This window comes from Ixodes scapularis, unplaced genomic scaffold (assembly GCF_016920785.2).
Source record: "Ixodes scapularis isolate PalLabHiFi unplaced genomic scaffold, ASM1692078v2 PGA_scaffold9__187_contigs__length_104089568, whole genome shotgun sequence".
In the NCBI taxonomy this organism is placed as follows: domain Eukaryota; kingdom Metazoa; phylum Arthropoda; class Arachnida; order Ixodida; family Ixodidae; genus Ixodes; species Ixodes scapularis.
The window spans coordinates 58,645,385-58,665,499 of record NW_024609884.1 but is presented as its reverse complement, the minus strand read 5'-3'; the positions used below and the strand labels follow the sequence as shown (position 1 = coordinate 58,665,499).

General features: G+C 44.3%; 1 protein-coding gene across 1 annotated transcript in view; it reads right to left on the bottom strand.

The window, feature by feature from the left end:
• The window catches only part of LOC8051988 (exportin-7-B), a 58,206-nt gene that overhangs the window by 32,432 nt on the left and 5,659 nt on the right, over positions 1-20,115 (bottom strand). The window contains exons 3-9 of the mRNA XM_029988046.3: positions 17,713-17,806; positions 17,402-17,643; positions 17,191-17,343; positions 16,804-17,124; positions 16,596-16,742; positions 14,471-14,643; positions 3,096-3,286 (exon numbers count right to left, since the gene is read on the bottom strand). Coding sequence (XP_029843906.1) covers positions 3,096-3,286; positions 14,471-14,643; positions 16,596-16,742; positions 16,804-17,124; positions 17,191-17,343; positions 17,402-17,643; positions 17,713-17,806 — 1,321 coding nt within the window. The remainder of the gene's footprint in view (positions 1-3,095; positions 3,287-14,470; positions 14,644-16,595; positions 16,743-16,803; positions 17,125-17,190; positions 17,344-17,401; positions 17,644-17,712; positions 17,807-20,115) is intronic.

The window sequence follows — 20,115 nt, the reverse complement described above, 5'->3', positions numbered from 1 at the left end:
ATACGAGCGAACACGGCATTTCGGGTCGAGACGGAGGCGCGGGAGAAACTCGAGTTGCAGGGCGACTGTATCTTTGTGGTCACTGTGGCGCAGATCGTGCAGGAACTTCAAATTCGACTTTCGGAAAGTGTTTTTTTGCTTCATAAATACTGAGTTCCCAAGTTCCGAATTTCTAGGGTAATGTCCAGACATTGTTTTCAATCATTTCGGATAATGAAAAAAAAAAAAAAAGAATTTGACTTGTCAGTGCCCCTTTAATGGTTGATTATATTACGCTTCGAGGTAGTAGTAAACGGCTTTACGTCATTTCTTTCCAAAAAAAGGTTAATATTTTTTGTGCAATCCTTATTGAAAGCTTACCACTAACCGAAACTAAAACCTTGCCTATGGCGGGCAACACTGCTGTCGTATCGTCACCTAAATGCTATAACCATGTGGTACAAATCGTGATGTGACGAACCGGGCGGCCGGTCGCAGCGTGGCGCAAGGACAAATGTGTTGTCTGCTACAATCGGCAGTTGGCTACACCCAACAATGCCTGCACTACCACGGTCGCAGCTTGTGTTTTAGCGCAGAAAAAGGGAAGTTGTTCACATGGCCTTAATTTTAAAACATTAGTAGAAAGTGAAGTTCAATAAACCACATGTAAATATGTCCCCCTCGCACGTGACGGACGCTGCCAGTGATGACACATGCTCGTACAGGAGCACAAGTGCATGAGGATTCCACGAATTACGTGGTCAACAATGAGTGCGCTGTTGGTGTGGTGGTATTGACTGCACTGTTGGCTACGCCGCATTTCGTCCGCTAGGATTAGCAAATTTTGGGAATTTCGAGCTGACAAATTTTGTTGGACAGTTTCATCAACTTTTAGACAGACTTTGATAGAAATATCTGGCATGTGGTTTCTTTTAGGCGACGCTAAAGAGAATTGCATTGTTTTCTTAATATTGATAATGAACTGGAGTTGCCCTTTAAAGTAGTGCTTCTAAAGCAAACAAATGCCGTTCATAACCCTCGCATTTCAAGCCTCTTTAATCTTTCTTTGCAAGCAAAATCACACGTTTGTGCAATCAAAGTGGGGACAGATGCCACCCCAATGGCACTGCAGGCCACCGATCTTGGGAAAGTTTAGTGCTGGAGATTCATACTCGACCTCACAAGTCCGATTTCTATATAGAAAATAAATTTTCATATTTTTCTATGAATATGTATATACATGAGAAAGTTTACCTTCTTTTCTTTCTGCAATATTTTATATTATACAAGCTGTAATGTAAAGCTCCAGAATCGTTTTCAAACATTAGAAAGTTTTTATTAATATAAAAAGCAACTTTAAGACACTGTTATTCATTAGAAAGATCACTCACAAAAACGTCAGATGTTTGTTTATATAAATTAAACGTTTTTAATCGGCACAGATGCGGACTAACATAGTCCTTTGACATACCGCATCGTCTGCTCGGATCCTACCAGCTCCGTCATAGGAGGGAGCCCATGAGGTGGCACCATCAAAACATCTCGTCGTCAATAGTTAAAGCAAATTAAGGTAAAGCGGCGTTTTGGGCAGTGCCGTCACGGGGAGTGTGCGCAACCACCGTGCGAAATGTTGACAATCAGGCAACCAAGTAGATTGGGCCTAAAACAGAGCACAAAGGCTCGCTAGGTGCACCATATTAAAATACTGACCATTTTTGGTTAAAATCTGTTTTAAAAAAAATAAACTAAGCACACTCTTTTTTTTTCTTTCTGTCTAAGACTCCAAACCTTAGTTTATAACACTCGCGATCGGAGGCTCCAGATGCAACTCATTGAATCGCCACAATTTATTAACTTCACAGCTGGCGAAAGAACGAGAAAAACCCGAAGGCAAAATTGTTTCGAGCAAAAAGGGGTTCGTCAATCCCACGAGTTCTCAAACTGCCTTCCTAGGAATTCGGGGTTCCCCGGGTTCCCAAATATCTTTAGTCATTCCTGTCCACAGGTGAAGTGTTCATCCAGTTCAAGCACTATCTTGGAGGATCTAAGCAAAAAAATCCTTAATATATGCATTACCGTTTACAAGGTCTATAGGTACTACTTCACTACGTCACTGCCGGGACCACGAAAGTGACGACGATTGGGTTCAATGGCGCAAAATGAAACATATGCCATACTATGCCAACAGTTTAATTAGAAAGGTAAAGAAATATTAATTGAAAGGGCCTACCGTAAAAGAAAGAAATTCCAGGGCAGAAGGCCTAGACACCATATGCAAAATGGAGCGCTAGCTATTTAGTGTCCTCATGATCAATTGTCAAATTTCCGCCATATCGGAGGGTTCCCGTACCGATAGTTTTGCCCGAGAGTCAATGGTCCCGGCAAAGTGGGAGTCGCAGAACTAAAATATGACCACCTGCTGCAAGCCCAGTTCGAACCCTTGAAAAAATGTCCTCGATAAAGATTGTTCACTGACCAGGATGACACAGTTCACCGCTCGAGTGATGAGTCTTGTGACCTTGTTGCTGACATTTCCTTTTTCTGAATTTGTGGCAGTCTTTCTTTTCCTCTTTGAACCGAAACTAAACAGCAGCCCATTGAGTGCACAAATAAATTCTCCTAATATCATGAAAACCCGAGTTAAATGCAGGTGTGCCTCATGTGACGGCTCCTAATGGCATGACGATGATAGCCGGCAAGTATTTTTCATATGGCCTATAACCGGTGTAAATCGCCAGCTTTTTTGAGAAAATCAAAAACATGACCAAAGGAACTAAAGGCCGATCCCTTAGCGTAAAGGCTGGATGAAATGGAAGATATCCAAAAAGTTTGAGGAAAACCTGCTCAATGTTCCCAATCAAAGAATTTGCAGTGTTGCAGAATGTGCAGTACACTTAGCAAACCACCACAATGCTCACCAAATGGAGAGTCTTCAACACGAAGAAGGTAATGATGGGACAAGCATGAATGTCCAATACTCTAGGGACACATCCAATGGTCTCCGTGGTGAGGACTCTCCCCCACCTCCAAATGAGGTGCGGCGTTTCTTTGTCCCCTCCGAGGGGTCAGGCAGAGGCCGGGAGGGGCTACCTGGCAGGCAGTCGGGAGAGACCCACCTTCGAGCACGGCCAGGTCGAGCGCAGCCACACCCTGGCTGCCGGCCTCGCGGTATGCCTGCGCAGACTGGTCCAGGAGTTGCACAAGGAGGGCGCATGTCTTCTCATATTCGCAGCGCCCAATCGTTGACAGCTGATCCAGCTGCTGTTGCACCATGCCCATGTCGTCCAGGGGGTCCTCCAAGCCCTCCCTGCGACCAGCGTGTCAAGCTCACCGCACCTGCTCCCACAGGTCTGACGAGCAACTCGAGTCGCTCACAGGTTAGCACGTGCTCACCTCCAGCACCTCAATAACACTTTGTCCCACGCACAGCCAAAGCCCCGCGTAAGGCAATGAGCATACGCTGGAGGCAAAACATGTACTGGGTCCTGTCACCGACTTAGTCATTTGCAACTTGAAAAAAAAAGGAAACTGACCCTTCACCTTGCATTCCTTCAAAGGGGTCAGGACAAGCCAAAAATAAAATATGAGCTAACTAATACTGGTAGGACCCATTGCATGTTCTTATAATCCTGCTCAATTTGTTTCGAAAATGGCATGATAGTTTCGATAGGAAAATCAATTTACATGCGGGACCCTCAGATTCGCCCCATTCGAAAAGGACGCCGTGGCTGGTGGGCTGGGGACGTCCCCAGCCAACCAACCAACCGCGCGGCATCCCCTTGCACGCACTCAGACTTGGCTCTCTTGGCGCCTCGAGCTTAAGTTTCCTTATTTACCTTCCGCCTTTCTAGCATGCGGTCTGTGACGTTTATGTCTACAGCATCACTCGCATCATCAGTCTTTGACACTGATCGCAGCAGCGATGAGAGTGATTGTTATCAGGAGATCTTGGAAGCTGTTCATTTTGACTGCTACCCACTGGCAACCAGCTCCAGCGACGGCGAGTCAGGGACAAACTCGCCATGGTTGCCGTCTTCCGGAACAATCTCGCAGGCGCATGCAGGGTGGAAGGTTAAAGGGCCTCGGGCGAGTGCGAGAATAGCGTTGGGGTTGCCGAGTTCCGTAAGCGATTTAGGTTGTACCGCAGTGGGGAGAGCTTGGGCAACCATGAGGGCGCCTAGAATGAGGGAGCGTTCATGAACACGTGGCTTATGGGCACCATGGTGTGACTAACTTGGGCAGTACTGCCTGGTCACCAGACGAAAATGATCAAAATTCGTAAATTGATTTCAATTACTAAAGCTCTAAATATAGCAAAACTTGGTGTATATACTAAGTAGCCTATGAGCATTATATTTCAAGAATAACTTATCTGTTTCATTTTCATGTCTTAGCTCCTTTAAATATAATATACTTTGAAGTAGAAATCTTGTATTGTTACTATAGTTAACCTTCATCTGCTGCATTAAATAAACACCAAACCTAGGGGGACAAAAATTTTTTTTTTTTCTACCTGGTTAGGACGGGCATGTCTCAAAATTAATTTTTGTCCGCCGTGATCTCCGAGAAGCAGATAACCGCTGGAGCCATCAATCTTTACCACCTCTCCAGAACAGGCAGAAGAGGCAGCTATAGCACTAGCCCTCACCACCACGCCCTGCCCCCACACAATAATATCCGATTCCAAAACCGCCATCCTAAACTACGCCAAAGGATACGTGTCCACCCCCGCTCAGACCATCCTGAGGACCTTCAAAGCACAACCGCTGGAATCTGCTGTTAGCCTGGTCTGGACGCCGGCACATTCGGGTCTCTGCGGGAACGAGCTGGCCTACTCCACTGCCCGAGGATACACCACCCGGGCGGAGGGGGCACAGCTCCGGACCGCCGAGATCCGTTCGGCTCGCAACAGTTTAGCGACTTTTCACGACATTACGTCTCACTTCCGTTTAACCCGCCGTATTTACCCTCCAGCGGCACCTGTCCTCTCCCGCCAAGAGAGCATCATGTGGCGACAGCTACAAACACACTCCTTCCCATGTCCCCTAATCCTCTCCCACATCTATCCACCCCTTTATACTCCTAACTGTAGCTTCTGTGAACAACGAGCCACCCTCTCCCACATTTTATGGGATTGCCTATCCTTCCATCCTTCCCCTTTCCCCTCGGAGGCGCGGTGGGAGGCTGCGCTGTGCAGCTCGGACCCGGCCACCCAATTAAAGGTAGTTCGTCGAGCTGCCGAGGCCGCCGAGGTACACGGGCTCTCGGCCATCAAGCGCGCCTAGCCACCCGTCAAGAGCAGTTTCTTTGCGAACCGCGCTTGCCTCCAACAATAAAGCTTATTCCTCCTCCTCCTCGAAAAAAAAAACATTTTTCTTTGCATATTTGTGTTGCAATATGAATTTTTCAACTTGCGGGCAAAACCAAAGCTACCTCTGTGGTATGATGATGATGATAGCATTTGTATCCAAATCAAGTGCGCTCTGAGGCAACTCTAAAGTCCAGCAAACTCGCGAGAGCACACTAGGACTATGTTCCAAATTTTACCCAAGAAACTTGTCTTCTACATCAGCAGGTAATGCCATGTGACATTGCGAGGAAACAATCCGCGACTCGATTTTGGAACGGCCTGGATAATCACCTGGATACTGCACAGATTGGCTTTGTCCTGGCTACGGCAAAAAGAAAACATTGCAGCGATAGCAAAAAATAGCAGACTATATCTTTTGATCATGGAGAAAGCACTCGAAGAGACGATAATACTAACTGCTTCGAAGTTTTTCTTCGGCAGCGACGACGCAGTGTTTTCTGAGGTGGCTCCACCAGCTCCTTTTGGGCTGTATATTGAGTTCGAAAGTACTAATTTCTTTCAGTTAGACATCCAAAATTTGTTTTTATTAATCAGCGCGATCACTGTGAGTGTAGTCCAGGTGCCCTAAACGCATAAGTTCCACACATCGCAATTTGCATCATTACGCTTTGCAAAAATTGCTACCATACGGTGTAGCAGTATAGCACTTAGAGCTTTGTCAAATGCGATACAGACAAACCTCGATGTAACAAGGTCCGTACAATTCGGAATTTACTTCATTACATTGAAATTTCGCTACATAGAAATTCGAGGCTAACGTTAAAGAAAGTTTCCACAAATGTTTCTCAGGTGCACAAAACACACCGAGGACGCCTCGATTTCGGTTAAAAGTAGTCCGTCACCTTTTTCTGGGCCACTCTTGGCATTATTATTGGCATCACATGACGTTCAAATAGCCAGACGGACTGCATTGTGTCTTCGTCTTGCTGTGTGATCTCGAACCGCCTCAAGACATTGATTGTGTCCACCACCTCACGGTTACTGGTAGGGATGCCGCAAACTTTTTTCGAACCAAAGGTTCGATGATCGAATCAAGCGGTTCGAAAGATTTCGAATTTTCTTACTTTCTATATCGAGAAATTTGACGGAAATCGAATTTTCGAACTTGTTAAACTAAAAATTTCAACGCTTTTCGAAATTTCGAACTTATTACGCTGCAAAATTCGATGCTTGTCAAACTTTCGAACTTGATAGACTAAAAATTTTGATGATTTTTTTTAACTTCTTGCACTAAAACGTTCGAAGCATTTCAAACTTTCGAACTTCCTACGCTAAGAAATTCTATAGTTTTTCTAACTTTCGAACCTATTAATCTAAAGAATTTGAAAATTGTCAAACTTTCGATTCCTGAAAAGTCAAAAGTTCGACGAACTTTGAAAAACCAGCGGGCGGTTTCATTTGGTTTCAAGCAGTGAGGTACATTCATAGTTTTTTTCTGTTTTTTTTTTCTCTTCGCATTTTTACATGCGGTGCTGTATTCCTTGCGAAAGACAATGCTGTTTTATTTCAATCATCTGGCATGCTTGGTTTTAAAGAAATAGATTCCCGAAGGAGCGAGTAAGGACGACGGGTTTTTGGCAATTGTCATTTGTGCCATATTTGAAGCGCGCTATAGCCGAAACTATTTATGGTAGAGATGTTTAACTTTTTAAGAATGATCTATGTATAGCCTATGTAAGTGTCGTCTTAAGATATGATTATTGTTGTTCAAGACGAGTTTCGAAGAAATATCTAAACATGTGTCTAAGGGCAATTATGCCCTAAACTCGGTAATTTTTTTCGTCTAAATTGTTTGAGGTATCGCATTTAAATTAACACCACAGACAGTACACATCATCACCATCTGCAGTATACAAAATAATGTATTTATTGTTTTTTGTCACGTTGAAGAATAAATTTACTCATGGGGAAGTCATGTGGGAAGATTTCTAAAAATGTTCAAAATCAGCACGTCAAAAACTTTTTTTTTTTTTTTTAATCTTTTTGGGGCGTGTTTCTTTTAGCCTGTGCACATTTTCGTAGGAGAAGCGTGTTTCTTAGTTCTGGGCCTCTGAATATGCAAGAATACAACACTTCCGGCGGGTTCTTGATAGTTTTTCTTTTTCTCCGGCTTTTTATTTTTGCATTTATTGTTATGTTTATTTATTTATTATTTTTTACCAATGGCACAGATATTTAGGTCGAAAAGACAGCTTTGAACTTCCGAACCACCGAGCATGTGACAAGTAGTGCCTTTGGACAATGAGTTTCTAACAATGACCATCTACGCGATCTTCTAGCAGTGAAGAGTGACAGTAGCTATACATATGCATAAATAATTTCTGATTAAAATAAGCTCGACCATGCCCTCTTTCCCCGTACTGTTTTCTTTAACAGTCCGAAATACCTGGGGGGGGGGGGAAGAGAGACTGGAGCCCCCCCCCTCCCCTCCCCCTTTTTCCTCTTTCGACACCACTGGTATGGTAGAACGCTCCTCGACCTCAAGTTGTGTCAGCTTCAGTGCTTTTTGCTCGGCGTTTCTTCCGTCCCGAAAAATTAACCTCCAAAGCAATTACAAACTAAAAAATTGTCAAGGTGCAGGCGAGCTGGTGTATGTTGATCATGATGCAAAATCCTGAGACTGGGAATGAAATTCGCAAGAAATAGTGTAAGAAGAAAGAAAAAAAAGGGGACAAGACAGCGTCTCAAACTCCGCTGAGTTGAGTTGGAGACATTGCCCTGAGCTGAGTTTTCAGCTGAGTTGAGTTCGAGACGTCCTGAGCTGAGCTTGAGACGTCATGTCCCCTTTTTTAGGGGCGAAGCTCCTTAGGGGCTAGCCATGTCCGTATGTCTGTCCGCCGGATGCTCCTGCTCGTGAGTGTAGCAGCAAAAGCAAGAAAAAAAATTGAAAAAAAAAAAAAGATGAAACAAAATTATGAAAAAAGAAAAAGAAGAAAAAAAAGTAGGGGGTTCTGAAATGCCATCCCATCTGTCTTCTTAAAAAAATAAAAAGAAGAAAACCACACATTCTCCAACTGACATGAATGAAAACGGCACCATCAGCACTACCTATGACCAAAATCAGTATCAACAAAAAAGAAGAAAAAAAGAGTAGGGGGTTCTGAGATGCCATCCCATCTGTCTTCTTAAAAAAAGAAAAAGAAGAAAACCACACATTCTCCTACTACAGTGTTCTAGAGGGTGTAGTGGCAAGAGCGGCGCCCGCTTACAATGGGCCGCGTGAAGACGGTCAACGCATATGCCGCGAGTGGCGCTGGAGTTCCGTGCCCTAGGAGAATTTGTGGCAGATGGCAAATGTGCGATGAGCGAAGAAGACGACGAAGCTGAGGCGGTACACTTCTCCCGAACGTAGCGCTGTAGCGCTTTTCTTTGTGGTGTAGTGGTGGGGAGTCTTCCCTGTTCTGTTGCCGTCTCGGTCATAAATGCAAGGAAAAAGATGGACGCACACACTGCATTGTGCCGAGATGCAAGTCGGGCTACCCGGTCAACAAGGGCAGCCACCAGCGATCGTAAGCCGCCGCTGTTTCGTGCGCCAAAGGAGGAGTCGCGCAGACTACAGGGGGAAAAAAATCTTAATCGAGAAGATAAACGCCTCGCCGAGACATCAGCGGTGTGCGAGAGACATTTTGAACCGCGCCTTATCCTTCGGGACTATGTGCACATCGTCAATGGCGAAGAGGTTAGGATCCTATGCCGCAATATATTATGATTATTTTGTAGTTTTTTGCGTACTATGTTGCTGGATATCTGTCATGTGCTTGCTGTGTATGTCGATGAAGTGTATTACCACTTTTGAGAAGTCATAAAGCAGCGAGTTGAAAATAATTTTTTTTTTCATATTAGGTGTTGTTGAAGTTTGTGTTCACATCGTATTTTAATGCTTCATGTACTCCCAATCGGGGTATTTTTTTCTTCATAGACTGTCTAACACAAAAAAAAAATTTGTATGTTCGCCAGTTGCAGTGGCACCTTGACCGTTCCCAAACGCGCTCCGCCTTGCACCTTACACAACGCTGGTCCCCGCATCAGCAACACAATGACAAAAAACAATACATCAGTTTATTGTTCCTCTCACCATTAAAAAAGAGAGATTTATTGAGATTTATTTGTCTATTTTTTCTCGTTATATCAGTATCGCGTGGTTTATTTCGCAGCTATTAAGCGTGCAGCCGAAGTGATAGCGTTGCTGAACGACCTGTCAGTACTGGGAAGAGGGGGGGGGGGGTCGATATTAATCAAATGATCTCCATCAAAAACATGCGAATAATAAAAGTAGAGGCATTAGTGCAAAGAAAAACCTCTAGAGGCATTAGTGCAAAGAAAAACCTACATTTTTTTCACATTAGCGCTTTTTCTGCGTCGCGAAAAACTCCAGTCGAACCACAGTAGTACACGTTGAGCAGCACCGACGACGAGGCTTACGGGGACACATTCCTGTAGCAATATCTACAAAGGATGAGACGAGGCCATGTACGCTGGGCTCTAGACATGAAGCGCGTGTGTTGCCAGCGCTTCGTTCTTCTTTATTCAAGTGTCTTGCCACAGTTCCTAGGGCTCAGAACAGCAGCGCTACGGTGTCGTCTACGCGCAAAATCTTCACGCGGTGGCCGCCGCTCTTGCCACTACAACTCTCTAGAACACAGTACTCCTACTGACATGATTGAAAATGGCACCATCAGCACTACCTATGACCAAAATCAGTATCAAGAAAAAGAAGAAAAAAAAGAGTAGGGGGTTCTGAGATGCCATCCCGTCTGTCTTCTTTAAAAAAGAAAAAAAAGAAAACCACACATTCTCCTACTGACATGAATGAAAACGGCATCATCAGCACTACCTATGACCAAAATCAGAATCATCAGCACCACCCGAGCTTCGCCCCAATCAACATCATTCACCACGCAGAGATGGGGTAATTTTTTCTGTCTTCTTATACTTTTTCTTTCAAATTTCATTCCCAGAGTTGAGTTTGAGGCGTTGTCTTGCCCCCTTTTTTCTGTCCTCTTACACTTTTTTTTTCCAATTTCATTCCCAGTCTCAGGATTTTGCATCATGTACAAACTAAATTTACTATATGCCAGCACCACTCAGGCGGCGTTCGATAGGATTACTACCAGCGTGCAAGGGGGTAGGGAGGTAGTTTGCCAGATCGCTTCAAGGTTTTTCTGAGCCTCAACCACCTGCGTGCCCCTGGTCGTTTCGAACTGGATGAGTATCGTTAAACAGTGTGTTCGTGTGATCACTACTTCGTGATGCACGTTAATGACCCCGCCCGGGCTGGCGGTCACAATTACTGATCTATGGTCACACGTCACTCTGCACCGGCAAATATTCCAGCACATCCGGGACACTCATCGTCTCATTTAATTGCCTGACCAACTTCGCGCAGTCTAAATATCACACCCGAACTTTTCTAAACCTGATTTCGTGAAAAACAGTGAGGCGTGAAACGTTATTTGAAACTGAAACTGTGGCGGAACATGAAAACCGGACTTCGAACTTTGTGCACTTGAAAAAATTCGAAACCTTCGAAGTATTTTTTTTTTTTCTAATTTAGCCCTAAAAGAGAATCGAAACTTTCAAACTTTTCGAACTTTATGTAGAAAGAAATTTGATGTCTTCGAATTTATCGAACTTCATGTCTATAAGAATTCAAAACGTTTGAATTTCAGATCCAAAAAAAAAAAAATTCGAAACATTCGAATCTCTTGAATTTTCAAGTTAAGGTCCGTTCACACTCTTGCAACCGAGTACGACCGAGAGAGACCAAACCGGTTTTTAAGCCTCTTGCGATCTCTTAGGACCAGCTCCGCTCAGCGCATCCGGTCCCAAGAAGTCTTTCTCGGTCGTACTCGGTTGCAAGAGTGTGAACGCGCCTTTAGGAAAGTTTGAAATCTTTTAATTTCTCAAACTTCAAGTAAAAAGATATTCAAAATAATCAAACCCGAACTTTAAGAAACCGTGAAAGCTTCGAACTTTTCAAATTCGCATTCCATGATTTTTGAAAGTTGCGAATTTTTCGAATTCGAACCTCCGTACAGCCGAAAATATAGAAACATTTCGAATTCGAACATCAGTTCGGCTCGAAAATATCGAAACCTTTCGAATTCGAACCTAGGGTGGTTTGCAGCATCCCTAGTTACTAGGCACATAGCAGATGTCTTGCTCATCAGGCTCGATGTCGTCCCCGTCTTGAGAGTTCCCACAAACATCGCTAGCTATCGCCTCGTCGTTCACCTCCTCCGTCGCAATGACAGCAGAGTCGGCATATAGAAAGTCGTCGAGGTCAACGTTGTTAGGGGCAGCTCCATCGCCTTCAAGGCTCCATCGCCCAGGACAATGAGAAACGCATGCTTTTAGTTAGGCCTCGTAACGAACTACGCAGCATGAACGAAGCTGATGAACGAAACGGCGCGGCTCTAGTGTCCTCTAGTAGCCGTTCTGTACACCCCACTCGCCAGATTCAGCCCGTTTCACCCTTTGCACTTTATCGGGGGTCCATTTCAGCACGTGTGCTTCCCAAAATCTCCTTTGGGACCCAAAGGTTTGTGACAAATAGTCCACGAAATTTAGTAACATCAAAACTTCGGCAAATGGGACTTCGTTACATGGGGGTCAAAAATACATGGCGTGCATACACTTACGGTTAGAAAAAGGTATGTATTTCGTTACATCGGGGGTTTCGTTACATCGAAGTTTGTTACATCAAGGTTTGACTGTATATGTAACTTACGATCGCTTTGACGTGAATGTGATTACAAAATCACAAAGAGAATTTCCACACTGCTATATTTCTTGGGGAGGGAGACGGGGTGAGGTTTGTTGACTGGTCATTTACATAAAATCCTCGAAGCCTTCACAGCTACAAGTGTTTTCTTCTCATTACACAGACTCTACGAAAAAATTAAAAAATACTTCCACATCATCTACTGCGTTCGAAGATTTTCAACCTTGAACGTAAGAATACGAGTTCCCTCAAACGCCGAGGACGATGATGAGAAGAAACTCCTGTTTACATTCGCATTTTAATAATAATGAGAAGTATACCTTCCTGAGGAAGGTGCACGGTCTGGATGTGGGGCACAGTCGATTTGTACGTTGAAAACAGCAAATCACAATAACCACACATAAATGGCTGCACCTGATTCTCTGTCATTTCGAGCGTTTGCCACCAAAGACAACAGAGCAATCGAGCTTTGGTGGCTGTGGGCGCAGAAAGCAGACAACAAGCAGACGGTGAACAGATCATGTGACGTGTTTACTCGATTTGATCCGAAGTTACTCGCTGATTGAGGGGGGTAGCGTGAGTAATTACTCTAGAGTAATCAACCCTCTTCTGGAACGCAGGTTCTGACGTCATCAAGTAAGCGCAAGCAAGTTTTGAAATGCCACGGTACAAAACCTTTACTCCGGAGTCGGATCGAGTGAATTTTGGAACACAGCCTAGGTGGGTACAAATGCTATCATCATCATCCCACAGGGTACAGTTTCAGTTTTGCCCGCAAATCAAAAAATGCGTATTGTAGCAAAAATATTGGGCAAAAAAAAATTTTTTTTTTGTCAAACATTATTTTTCAGATATACCTGTCCTAATTAGGTAGGAAAAAAAAATTATTTTTTCCCTGCTAGGTTTAGTATTTTTTTAGCCCCTTGCCTACTCATTTTTTTTTTCTTCAAGGAACGTACAGGAAAACTTCATTTTAAACAGGCAATTGGCATCAAAATAAGACAAAAGAATTTCTTTGATTTCCAAATTGTTGTGTGTATGTTTATACAGCCGGAAGTTAGTCTGCCTCAGTGGGCGTCGGGTGCTTCAGATGAGCAATTTAGCCAGTGCAGTACGACCGCTAGCCTGGGGTCTTTAACGTGCACCACGCAGTAGTGATACACGACCGCACACCGGTACAATGCTCATCCAGATCGAAACGGGCAGGGCCGGGGATTGAACCCAGGATCGTGGGTTCTGCAGCGCGAGCTTTCACTCCGCGTGCTCCGAGCTGGTGTGCGCTAGACCACTCAGCCACCGATCCCCCCTTGATTTCCAGGTGCGGTATCTTGCTCCAAATCAGAACTTTTGATCATCTGGTCCTCTTCAGTAGTTCTTTATAGCGTGATCGCGCTGAAAACATTCAGGAAGATGGAGAGCCACCTTGATGCAAGTGATCAAAACAATTTGCATCGTTTTCATCATTCCCACCGCTCCTCATCAAACTATCTGATTCCGAGTAATCGGCAAGGCAGCAGGATTTGTCATCAGATATGCATGAGCATTCGCTTTAAAATAGAAGTTTTTTTTTACCTCTTCGTCGGCTAAAGCGGACCTCCACGCCAAAACCATGTTGTTTTGGCACAAACACTTACCCATCGTGTTTTGTTTTTTTGGCTTAATGAAGCGCTTTTTTTCTGTCAAACAGGAACACAAATGAGCAAAAAAGCCAAGGTAAGTAGAGCCACAAGGGTGGTGTTGCCATCTGCCGAAGAGCGCGCTAAACAAGCGCTAAAACCAAAACACACTCGTGGTCGGGCTTTATGGTCCATAAAGGGTGGCACGAGTGACACTTATTATTAATAGGCAAGGGGGTTAAGTATACCTCTTAAAAAATAAAAAAACGTTTTGGGTCTCGAAACTTGTCTTGTTTACTAAAACGGCAGGTTCTAGCACAAACAAGCTACACCATCCTTTTGTGCAGTTGATTTTAGATTGCAAAAACTTTGCACCAAAAATCCTGCATAGCCACTGAGGTGCTCTTAGAGCAAAGGGAACAGTTGCTCAATATTAGCTGGCATTCTGACTGCACATGACAAAACACTGTCACACCAAATACACAATAAGCACTTGCCCGCAATGTTTTCAGGCCCACCAGCCCCAAGGCTATAAACTGATCTCAAGGGTACACACCATCATCTTTAAACTTTATAGCAGCCTGAAAGCCGCGTAACTGAAACGCACAAAATTCCCAAGCATGTCGAGCACCCATTTTATGCTAGACTACCTTCGGTAAAAATCCTATATAGAACACATAGGTGTGCAGCTCTCGAAGGTATATAAAAAAGGTGCCCCTAGAGAAAGTACCTCTTTAGACATAGCGAGCTGCATAAAATCAAAGTTTGCTGAGGCCCCACCTGATGACTTGGGCCACAGAGTCCAGACGTGACGTGATGTAGGCTCGCGTCACCTCGGGCGTGTAGGCATCCAACAGGTGAGGCTCTGAGGCCTTCACGTATGGCACAGAAGCAACCATACGCTGCCATAAACTCAGCAGGTAATGTACACTGTTGGGTGCAAACTGCCACATCTGCGAAGCAAGGATAGATGTGCTCACTGAACCAAGCCAGCCCACTTCTTGCACAAAGAGCCCTCACTATAAGAGAGATTGGTGCCACCCTGCTCAAAGAAATGAGGATGAAACAAATCTCATAGCACAAGACTAGAATATGCTTGAAATGGGAGTTAAAGGAAACATGCAAAGGAAAAACACTTTTTTTTTTTACATTCTCGTAGAGAAAAGGAAGTCATAAAACGAATTCACAAAGAAAAAGAAAAGTTTTAGAGCTATATTTACGGCGCGATACGAATTTGTAGTTGGCGCCCGCGGGTGCCGTGGAAAAGTGGTTGCTATTTGTCACGTGACTGGTCGCTATTTGTCACGTGGTGCTTGCGCTCTTTTGGAAGCATCCTATGACCTCTAAAAGTAACTTATTCATCTTTGTTTGAAGTATAAGTTTGAAGTCTGGTTTGCCTCCCCACTCAAAAACAAGTTTGTACGCCACGGTATAGGCCAACCTATATTTCTAGCGAGCATAATTTTCCAGCCCACTAAGCTAATGCAAATGCACACCCGCTTCTCCTAGCATGCTGGTGAAAAATAGTGAAGCTTGACGTGCGTGCACCCGTGCAAAACAGTGAAGACTGATGGGAGTGGCGAGTCATGAGCCTTTCCACCAAATGCTTAACACCCTCACAGACTACTTGCTTGATTTGACCAGTCTGCTTACTTTCAGACAAAGTCCCCCCAAGGAAAGAATTTTCGTTTTACCCTAAAATATGGTGGAAGCGCCCCCAATTAACATTTTCTAAACTTGGGAATTCGGCAAATAATAAGTTAAGGCCTGATTTGACCGGACAAGTGCCCATGTCTAGATTAACCCAATTTTCAGTGGAAGTAGGGTGGGCACTCCTCCGGTATTTTACGGCAGGTTACAATAACGGCATGTGCGGTGGCGTGATTGTAACCTTAAAAAGGAAAAAGAAGGACCTTCCTTTTCCTTCACTAAGTTCACCTTGACACAAGTGTGGAGCAATCTTTCACAAAAATGGCATTTTGGCGCATATGCAGCAGGCTGGCGTTTGGCACAAATGGCATAATGCCCCCACAGTACCTTTGGATCTAGAATTTGGATATGAATACTTTTTCTGGAGATGGATACCTCATTAATCAGAATGCAACAAAACTAATATTTCTAGAAACTGATATATAAGGTTTTCATTTTTAATTTATTTCTAGTTACCAGCGAAAGAATTCCAACACACACAACCTTTTCTATACTGATGCTAAAATTACAAGAATAGCTTTGCTGTACTCTCTGCTGTTTGTAGAATGTGCAGACATACTTTGTGTTGACTATATTGTAAGAAAGTTGTGCAGAAACATATGTGATAATGTTGACATTTTCTTAAAAACTATAATAGATAGGAATAAGCTAACCTTGTATTTCTGCTTAGCATCCAGAATTACAATAGATGTGAGAGTATAAATTCAATAAAAAACCGAGAGAAATGTTAAAAATCTGTATCCCCTCGATTTTATGGTACTGACTAAATTGTGACTCAGATGATTCCTAGATGCAAAAAAATTAAGTAGCCATACCAGTGCTGAAGCTCACGACTTTTCAGCTTTTGCTCACATTCTTTCTCAGATTCGTAGGAGTTTCAGTTTCAGTGGCTGCTGCTAGCTCTTGCATGCACTTTTTGTTAAACAAAATTAGTCTAAAATATTTGTGAAAAATTGGGCAGTATAATAAAAATGTCATTTTTCCCTAGAAAGCGAAAGCAATACTTTCCAAAAAACTAGAAAGAAAGGAGTTTTTTGTTTGCCAGAAACCAAAAAAAAAAACAGCATTTTCCAGAGAACCTCGGAATAATTCAGAACAGACAGGGAACAACACTGAGTACACTTCCGACACTAGGAAGGCCAAAAGTCTCACTACAAAGCGAAAGATGAACCTAGGGAAAGCTCGGCAAGCCTACCTGTAGACTCGTGACAGTGAACTTTGCTATGAGAGCAATGGTCTCGGGGTAGGCTTCAACCTTGACCAGTTCGCCGAGCTGATAGTTAGACTTGAGCCTAGCCAAGAGGCGGCAGAACTCGTGATAACTGTTTGGGTCCGCCAAGCTCTGAAAATAAAATGGCCGGTTCAAGCCCCAAAAGTGGGCCAATCCAAAAGAGGCGAGAGACCTGGGGGTTCTCGAGGACATGCTTGACACCAGTGACCAGCTGGGAAAGGAACTTGGCCCGTTCGGCATTGTTGAAAAGCGAGCGGCGCACTGAGGCAATTTGCACGAGGCAGGAAAGCACCGGAGGGCTCAGAGTGCCCGGCAGGGAGTGGAACAGGTCGAAGAAAAGCTGCAGAGTGTTGTAGTCAAGGAAGGCCGGCCGCCAGCCCGTCGGGATCTGCACTGTGCACAGGTCGTCCGAGGACTCGTCTGGACTCGTGCCAATGAAGTCGAAACTCAAACAGTGGTGGGCCAGCCGCAGAAGCTGACTCATCAGTTGTTGCTGCAAAGCACGAGATACACTCAGGCACATAGGGCACAAGAACACCAACACAGACGGGGACTGTACCTGCGTGTCGTCACTGAAGCTCATCTGACTTTTCCATGAATCCAGGGCTCTTCGAAGAAGGTCGCAAGCCAGTTGGAAAATGTCATACAGTTGGCTATCCCGGAAAGAGGATGCAATCTTACGCTGCTTGGTCAGACTACGGTTGGCTTCCGCCTGCAATGAAAATAAGGCTAAGCCTGCGTCTGTGGGTTCCTTGCGGCGTCGCACCTACCTCGGTGACATGGTTCATTTCACAGGTAAGCTGTGAAAGCAGCTGCACCCCCACCATGCAGTACTCGACCGAACCCTGCAGGAACGACTGCACTTGGCGAATGACATTCCGGAAAACAAACTCCTCTTTGTCTGAATCAAACCAGCCCAGCTTGGTGAGCCGGGCAAAAAGCTGAACTAGTGCTTGGGTCACGTACGAGGCCCCCTTGGGCCTCTGCCATAGGTATGACAGAATGTAGTTGCCTGCAAAAACAAGAAACACCATTCTTGTTTTCCCCTCTTGAACTACAGCAAACATGCGCTACAACTTACGCATTTCTAGCCGCTGCTGTAGACTCAAGGAACCCGGGCTCTTTGACACCAACTTGCTGAGTGTAGTAGCTGCTAGAAGCTGTGCATATGAACTCTGCACATGAAAACAATGGAAACAAGTTCATTAAGGATCCTTTGCAAACCTTGTTCAGTAAAGCAATACACTGGAATGAACCTTTCCCAGGATTGCCTATGTGCATGCATAACTGTAGCAGACACGGCCGGTCCACCATTTTTTATGCCACCTGAGTGAAAGTATTGGCAGTCAGTAACAGTTGGAAGCTAGAGGTAGCCTCATTTCAATTCAAATAAGCCATAATTTGGTTCCACCTTCGTTTGCAACCACAGTACAGGCATAATAGCTGGTAAAAGTGTTGCAGAAAGCCACCAGAAATGCTTTTTGATTTGTCAACAGATGGTGCCGAAAAATTGTGGAAAAGACCCATCGAAACACAACACATTAATACAGAAGCGTTTCAATTGGTCTCAGGTCACTGAACCCCATTCCCTTGAGAAAAATAGTACACAGCCCTTCATAAACACCAAAGAGCAAGCCTAAACCCATTAGTAGTTTTCTGGCCACAACTGTCTATGGATCAGACCAAACTGATGCCCATGCTACCAAGCAATTCCTTGTCACAGAAATGAAAGGCCCATGAAGGTCATGAGGCTACTAGAGCAGGGCAACACAAAGTGGCCCACACTAATGATTCATGCTGCACACAGCCAAAGCTGACATTAATCAGTATATTGCAATACACTGCAAAGCATGGGCATACAAAAGGACTGTATTTGAAAAAGCTTCAAACGAATACAGGCCTTATAACTGCTGAAAAAACTAGAATGACCCATAAAAAAATAAGATAATGGTATAAACAAGAAAAAAAGGGGGTTTTACGTGTCAAATGAACTATGGGCCTGTGGCATGGCCCAGCAAAGGACTGAGGATTAATTTCGACCACCTGGGGATCTTTTGACGGCAACCAAAATCTCAATTACTCGGCGCCTTTTCCGCGATAACACCCAGTCAGATTGCGGGCACCTTGACCGGGATTCAAATCCGCCAAATGGGAATAACATTGGTATGGTCAAGCAGAAAAGAATGTCAAAATGTATCAGTGATGTTCTATCAAACCATGTATTCATGCTTTCCAATGTTGGCAGACTCTAAAAAGGTATTGAAGAACTCCACACAATACTTTTCTTGCGTACCTCTTACCAGCTTTTGTTACTCTTGTGTTTTCTTCACCTTTGCCAGGAGGAATATCAGGTTCAGAGAATATTATTAGCTAATTCAAATAATTTACAAAGTTAAGAACTAGTATTTGGGCACCCCTACCACCATCCCTACAAATGTTTCAAATTTTACAGAACACTATCGGATGAAAGGCATGATGAGCGGCTAAACTTATCCAATAGGCCTGCTCAAAAACATTCAGAATAGTAGGCTCGCGATTCTTCAAACTCCGATATTTCATACTTCTGGTTAATTTAAACAAATTTCTAAATTTTGATTGCCCAGCTATGTTTTTAATGTATTTATAAGCCCCTTACCCTAAAGTTCCGAGAATACCAGCCCCGAAGAGATCGCCCGTCGAGTTTTTCTCGCTAAATATCTGTAATGTGAAAATTCCGAAACATCGCCCACCCCCAATTTCCGTCGGACGTCACGCGATGCCCGATGGAAATCGCATCAACCGCGCAATTTGCTGTACCGGCATGTGTGACAAGCGAATTCACGGCGGGCTCCCGCGTTTTTGCCCACAATCTGCGCGCGCCATATCGGCTCTTGTAACACGCGAGTTGTTCCCGCGTGTAAGTTGCACCGTGAAATGGAAATCTCCTGCGCCCGCAATCTGCGGTATCGGTTCCTGTGACATAGGGTTTGTAGCGGATTCCCTCGTGTTTGTCCGCAATCTGCGCATGCGATATCGGTTCCCGTGACAGGCAAGTTTGTAGCAGGTTCCCGCGGGTTTATTGCACCATGAAACTTGAATCTGCTGTGTCCACGATCTGCAGTATTCATTCCCGTCAGACGAGAGTTCTTGGCTGGTTTCAGCAGGTTCTTCGCATTGTGAAAAATGAATCTGCTGCGTCCACAACATGCAGTATCCTTTCCCGTGACACAGGAGTTCAAAGCCGCATGTTTATCGCATCGTGAAACGATGCGATATTTGCGGTATCAGTGCTTGCGTCGCGTGGGTTGTAGCCGGTGCCAGGGTGTTTATCACTAATTTTATATAAAGTTTTGCTGTGGCATCCCCAAAGATAGCCCAAGCCATGTTTTTTATCTTTTCATTTTGGGTAAGCGTTCTTTCGGACCTTTACGGTAATTCGAACATAGTTTTCGTGTAATTCATACTTTTTGTTCGCGTGGCCCCATTTAGTGCACCTCTTTCTGAG